At 36.7% G+C, this 6811-nt stretch overlaps 1 protein-coding gene across 1 annotated transcript in view; it reads left to right on the plus strand.

The window, feature by feature from the left end:
- DNAH12 (dynein axonemal heavy chain 12) overlaps positions 1–6811 on the plus strand; it is a 133231-nt gene that overhangs the window by 48505 nt on the left and 77915 nt on the right. The window contains exons 14-17 of the mRNA XM_019652775.1: positions 1015–1140; positions 2100–2234; positions 2569–2762; positions 3310–3553. Of these exons, the coding sequence (XP_019508320.1) occupies positions 1015–1140; positions 2100–2234; positions 2569–2762; positions 3310–3553 (699 nt within the window). The remainder of the gene's footprint in view (positions 1–1014; positions 1141–2099; positions 2235–2568; positions 2763–3309; positions 3554–6811) is intronic.

Consider the following 6811-nt stretch of genomic DNA (forward strand, 5'->3'; position numbering starts at 1 on the left):
GACTGATCTGCCTCGCCCGGGAAGAGCACAACGATGGTGCCAACTTGGGCCAGTGAAGCGACGTCCTCCACAACTAGACTGAAGAACAAAAGGACAGCAGCTTGTCTGTTCCCCTTCCCCCAATTCCCCATTGCTGTTCCCGTCCTCCAATTCCCCAATAAAAAATAAAAAATATTAAAAAAAAATATTATGAATGTTGAATTTTATCAAATACTTTTTTTGCATTGAGATGATCAAATGCTTTTTCTCCTTTAGTAATACACTTAATTACATGGGTGATTTTTTGTTATGGTCATGTCTCTACATGCAATATAATACATACATATTTTGCACTTATAATACCTATACATCATATTATATCTCAAACCAAAAACCTTAAATTAGCCTTTGAGTCTTATTTCAGTTCTTAAAAATTACAGCATTGCATTTGGATCAATGAAAGCTGTTGGGGTAAAGATATTCACTTCTCTACTCAGGTAAATCTATTGGACTTCAATTCTTTTTTCCCTTGCTATTCACCCCTAAAGTCTTTCTGGACAATTGCTGTATATTAACGGTAGGTAAAAAGGTGCTAATGTCATTGTAGATGCAAAACAAAATTAAAGCTGCTAAAATTTTTTCATCAAAGATTCAAAAATTAATACATAACAATAAAATATATAAAATCCTTTAAAATCCAAAAGTAAAATCTTGTTGAACAAAAGCTGCATAGTTGATTACCTTTTTCAATCATATACAAGGAGGATCAAGAGTACCTTTATGTTAAATCAATTGCAAGTAAAAACTTAAAAAGCTTTATTTCAAGTATAGAAGCTTGCAGTTGTGTGGTATGAAGGCAAATAAAAAATCCTAGAGCTACTGAAATACCCATGTGATTTGGGTGATATAAAATATCAGTTAATAATCTGAGTCAAATTGAAATTTGAAAGAGTATTAGAAATTGTTATTGGTCCTCTGTTTCATATTGCCTTAGATTTTCTATATGGTGTATTATATATGGAGTTTCTTTTGTAGGAATCCAAACGCCAACTGAGTTACTTTTTAGATGTATTTCTGTTTCCTCAAGAAGATTTAATTTTAAATTCAACTGTCCTTATGTGGCCTTGGAAAATTAATCCCATCTTTGATGAAAATGATGAGGTAAATGTATTTTTAAGCAAGAATTTTATATTCCGGCATTGACATTTTAAGCACACTGTTTATTTAATTTTCATACATACTTGCCATCTCTCTTTAAAAAGTAACTTCATGTGTCAATATAAGTTTGGGGCTAGCAACATTTATGGCCCTGCAGGTTTAGGACAAGCTGTTAGGCTTAACTCACAGGATCTGGTAAGAAGTGGGACTAAAGTTAAAGAAGCCAGAACTATTATATAAGTTGATAATAATAATAATACTAAGAACTGCACTAATTGCTTTCCATTTATTAAATCATTTAACACAAAAATCCCAGGTAGTCTTATTATTCCCATTTTATAGATGAGAAAAATAAGTCTCATAGAAATTAAATAACTTGCCTAATATCACGGAGATAAGTAGCAGAATCAGGATTTTGTATCATACTTAATTTAGTTTAGATTTTGAAAGTTTCCTAATGTAAACCAGTTTCTCCTAAATTTGGAAGTAAAATGTTGTAGTAGTTTAAAGCATGACTTAAGTCAGATAAACCAAAGTTCTAATCCAAATTTTGACTTTTATGATTTTATGATATTGGACATGCCTCTTGACCTTTATAAGCCTAAATTTTTTCATCTTTGAAATGAGAATAATAATACCTGTGGTAATGTAGGTAAGGTGTTTAATAGTTCTTGATGCATAGCACGTGCTCAATTAATGGTAGCTTTTGTTATTATCTCAGAATCTTTTAAATAGTTAAAGTATCTGATTAATAAATAAAAGTTGTTACAGTCACTTTGGAGGTCTAGGATAAATTTTTTGTGTGGTTTACTAGTTTTTGCATTTTAGTATCAGTCAATGTTTTATTTTTGTACTCTTACTTTCTCTAATGGTTTTTATTACTATAAAAAAAATTCAGATTTCTGATTTGATAACTCCTTTGTAACAAAATAATTAACATGATTACATTGTCTTTTTAAAAGCTCATTGAGAATGCTAAACATAAAAAAGAAAATGAGCTAATAGTCAAGAGAGAGAAACTAATCTTGGAAATAGAAAAAGAATCACGCCGCATGGAAGAATTTACAGAATTTGCAGAACTGGACCACATGCCTCAGGTCTGATAAATATATAAGACAGTAGTTATGGCTAGCTCACAGACTCATGTAGGGCATGTTTACATACATTTTAAAATATAGAAAAACATGTGCTTACTATGGCAAACAGGGGCTTGACTCTTAAGCCTGGAACTGGTACTATTTATGTGATTTTTTTGTGACTTAGCTTTCTAAGATATAACCATACTTTTTTGCTCTCTATTGTAGTAATGTTGTGAAGTTGATATTTACAGTTGTTATATAAATGCAAGGACATAGCCAATGCAGTATCATGTAATCTTATTTTTATAACAGTACTTGGATTTTTTTGAGATAAAAAATTATGTGCTTTCAGTATGTCACCGATGTAAGACAACTACAGAAACGTATTCAGGAATCTGAAGAAGCTGTTCAGTTTATTAATAAAGAAGAGGGACTTTTCAAATGGGAATTGACAAAATATCCTGAACTGGATAAATTAAAAGTTACCATTGAGCCCTTTCAGAAGTTTTTTAATTTAGTTTTGAAGTGGCAACGAACAGAAAAACGGTAATTTTTGGTAATGGCATAAAAATTAAACAAATGATGTGAAAAGATTCTAAATTGAATGGATATTGATTTTTTGGGTGTTGTCAGTTAAGTGTTTAAAGTAGGACTTATCTGCTCATTTGAAACAGAACCCAGTAGCATATAGGAGAAACATCAAATATTTCTAGGGTATTACCTAAGCTTACTAATATAGTATCTAAAGTATCACTTGGGTTTTTCAGAGTTGATTTATTTTTTAATGCAATTAATTAACCTGACTCATGGTCACACTATAAATTAGAAGTATGGAGTCAAATCTGCATTTTATTTGGATATTGTTAGTCACCCATTTATAGTCCGATGCATATTTTAGCCATGCAGCATAGCTGAAATGATGGTTTTAATCTTGTTTCTCTACCATAACCTCTATCGGTGTGACTTAAAAAAACTTAATTACTCTTGCTCTCACTTGTTTCTTTTGTAAAATGAGAGACCTAGCCTAAAGAATCTCTAAAGCCCCTTCAAACTCCAGAAGTTTCTGAGTTTAATTTTTTCTCTCTCAATTTAGGTGGATGGATGGAGGGTTTTTGGACCTTAATGGGGAAAGCATGGAAACTGATGTAGATGAGTTTTCCCGAGAGATTTTTAAGACACTGAAATTTTTCCAAATGAAGCAAAAGAAGGAAATACAAGAAAAAAGAAAAGCAGCAAAAAGACGATCTCTGGAAGAAGAGAAATTTGAAGAACAACCAAAAGAGAATCCTACTATTACTATGTGCTCTACAGTAATGGAGCAGATAAAAGTTTTTAAGGTATAAACACAGTTAATGATATTTTAGAAAGCCCTGGTAGAACTATTCACATCATCAAGTGTCAATGAAGAGAAATAGAGAGATTTGGAAGCAAGACCAAAGCTGAATCCAGAACACTTGATCTATTACTCAACCTATGCTTCATTCTTTCCTGATGAAGTCATCCAAATCAATTCCTTCATAGAACAACTCTTGACAAAGATAAAAGACTATAATGACTAGCTACAATGCTATAAAGAGGGTAAAAAAATAACTAAGACAGACCAGTTAGCTTGTACTAAGAGTAGCAGCACAGGGTAACAGTTAGTTGAGAAAGTTTTGGAGTCACACTACCTAGATTTATATCACAGTTCTGTGCTTGGTAGTGGCATATCTTGGGCAAGATATATAGCCTCTTGTGCCTCAGTCACCTCATTTATAAAGAGAGGATAATAATAACAGTTTTTGTGACAGTTAATATTGCATCCAACTTCCCAAGGCAGTAGGTACACTGGTTCTAATGGTAGTGTCAAGTTTCCACTGTCAGCATGCTCAGAGTGCAAACTCTAATGGGATTTTGAGCATTGTTCCTGTCTGTATCTAGCAGTCTGAAATTCCATGAGCTGTCTGAATTGGTTTTTCATTTAATAATTTTTTATTTTTTAATTATAGTTGACATACAATATATTAGTTTCAGGTATACAAAATAGTTATTAGACATTTATGTAACTCATGAAGTGATCACTTCGATAAATCTACTACCTGTCTGACACCATGTTTATTACAATATTTTTAACCATATTCCCTATATGATACTTTACATCCCCATGACTATTTTTTTTTTTTAAGATTTTATTGGGGAATTGGGGGAGGGGAACAGCACTGGGGAATCGGGGGAAGGGGAACAGACAAGTTGCTGTCGTTTTGTTCTTCAGTCTAGTTGTGGAGGACGTCGCTTCACTGGCCCATGTTGGCATTATCATTGCACTCTTCCTGGGTGAGGCAGATCGGTCGCCGGCCTCTGGATGGCCGCTCACAGTGGCTCTTCACAGCTCACACTGGCTGCCAGCCGCTCATGCTGGCTGCCAGCCACACATGGTAGCTTATGGCAGCCCACTGCAGCAGTGGCTGCAGCCTACGCTGTTGCCGGCAACTCACGGCAGCCCAGCTCCAGGTTGAGCTATTGTTCACCATCTTAGCTGTCGAGGGCAGCGTCACTGACCCCCGTGTGGGATCCGAACTGGGGCCCTGTTGCTCAGAGCTGGCGTCCCAAGCCAGCTCTTAACCAACACGCCACTTGGCCAGCCCCCCATGAGTATTTTATAAGTACCAATTTGTACTTATGAATCCCTCCCCCTTTTTCACACATTCCCCCCAACCCTCCTCCCATCTAGCAACCATCAAAATGTTTTTTGTATCTGAGTTTCTTTCTGTTTCATTTGCTTGTTTATTTTGCTTCTTAGATACCACATGTAAGTGAAATCATATGGTATTTGTCTTTGTCTGTCTTATTTCACTTAGACTAACACCCTCATGGTCCATCTCCATTGTTACAGATGGCAAAATTGCATTTTTTTTAATGGCAGAGTAATATTCTATTGTATATATGTACCATCTCTTCCTTATCTGTTCATCCATTGATGGATACCCAGGTTGCATCTATATCTTGGCCATTGTAAATAAGGCTGCAATGAACATATGGATGTACATGTCCCCTCAAGTATTATTTTGAATTGCTTTGGATAAATACCCAGAAGTGGAATTGCTGGGTTCTTCTTTGTCTCTTGTTATAGCCTTTGTTTTAAAGTCTATGATGTCTGGTGTAACTATTGCTACACCAGCTTTTTTTTCTCATTCCCATTTTCATGAAATACCTTTTTCTATCCCTTTATTTTCAGTCTGTGTGTGTCTTTCAATCTAACATGAATCTCTTGTAGACAGCATATGCAAGAGTCTTGTTTTCTTATCCATTCAGCCACCCTATATCTTTTGATTGGAGCATTTAATCTATTTACATTGAAAGTAATAGATATATAGTTATTGCCACTTTATTATTCCTATTTTTAATCTTTTTTTCCTACTTTTTTTTTTAAAAGATTTTATTGGGGAATTGGGGGAGGGGAACAGTGTTGGGGAATTGGGGAAGGAGACCAGCCAAGTTATTGTTCTTCAGTCTTCGTTGTGGAGGGCGCCAGTTGCCATTTGGCTTCCCATTGGAAGATCATGGCTTCTAAGCTCAAGGTGCTGTGTTCAATCTTAGTTGCAGGTGGGCATAGCCACTATCCCATGCGGGAGTCGAACCAGCAGCCTTGTTGTTAAGAGCGCATGCTCTATCCACTGAGCCATCCAGGCAGGAGCTAAGCTCAAGGTGCCGAGTTCAGTCTTCGTTGCGGGTAGGCATAGCCCACCATCGAACAGGCAATCTTGTTGTTACACCAGCTGATCCATCCTGCCACCTGTTGGCAGCTCAGCGACAGCTCAGCTCGGGCACAGCATCACTGGCCCATGTGGGAATCGAACCGGCAGCCCTGTTGCTCAGAGCTTGTGCTTTTAAGCCAACTTTTAACCAACTGAGCCACTCAGCCAGCCCTTTTCCTACTTCTTAAAGGAGTCCCCTTAACATTTCTTATAATGCTGGTTTGGTGGTGATGAACTCCTTTAGCTTTTTTTTGTCTGGGAAGCTTTTTTATCTGTCCTTCGATTATAATTGATAGCTTTGCTGGGTAGAGTATTTTGGCTGTAGTTGCTTGCTTTTCATCACTTTGAATATTTCATGCCAATTCCTTCTAGCCTGCAAAGTTTCTGTTGAGAAATCAGTTGACAGTCTAATGGCAACTCCTTTGTAGGTAACTGATTGCTTTTTTCTTGCTGCTTTTAAGATTCTCTCTTTGTCTTTAACCTTTGGCATTTTACTTAACAATGTGTCTTGGTGTGTGCCTCTTTGGGTTCCTCTTGTTTGGGACTCTGTGCTTCTGGACTTCTATATCTTCTTCCTTCACCAGATTGGGGACTTTTATTTTCTTTTTAAAGATTTTATTGGGGAATTGGGGGAGGGGAACAGTGTTGGGGAATCAGGGAGGGGGAACAGACAAATTGCTGTCCTTTTGTTCTTCAGTCTAGTTGTGGAGGATGTCATTTCACTGGCCCATGTTGGTATTATCATTGCGCTCTTCCCGGGCGAGGCAGATCAGTTGCCGGCTTCTGGACAGCCGCTCACTGCGGCTGCTGGCCGCTCACGCTGGCTGCTGGCTACATACGGTAGCCCATGGCAACCCACTG

This window comes from Hipposideros armiger, unplaced genomic scaffold (assembly GCF_001890085.2).
Source record: "Hipposideros armiger isolate ML-2016 unplaced genomic scaffold, ASM189008v1 scaffold_187, whole genome shotgun sequence".
Lineage (NCBI taxonomy): Eukaryota > Metazoa > Chordata > Mammalia > Chiroptera > Hipposideridae > Hipposideros > Hipposideros armiger.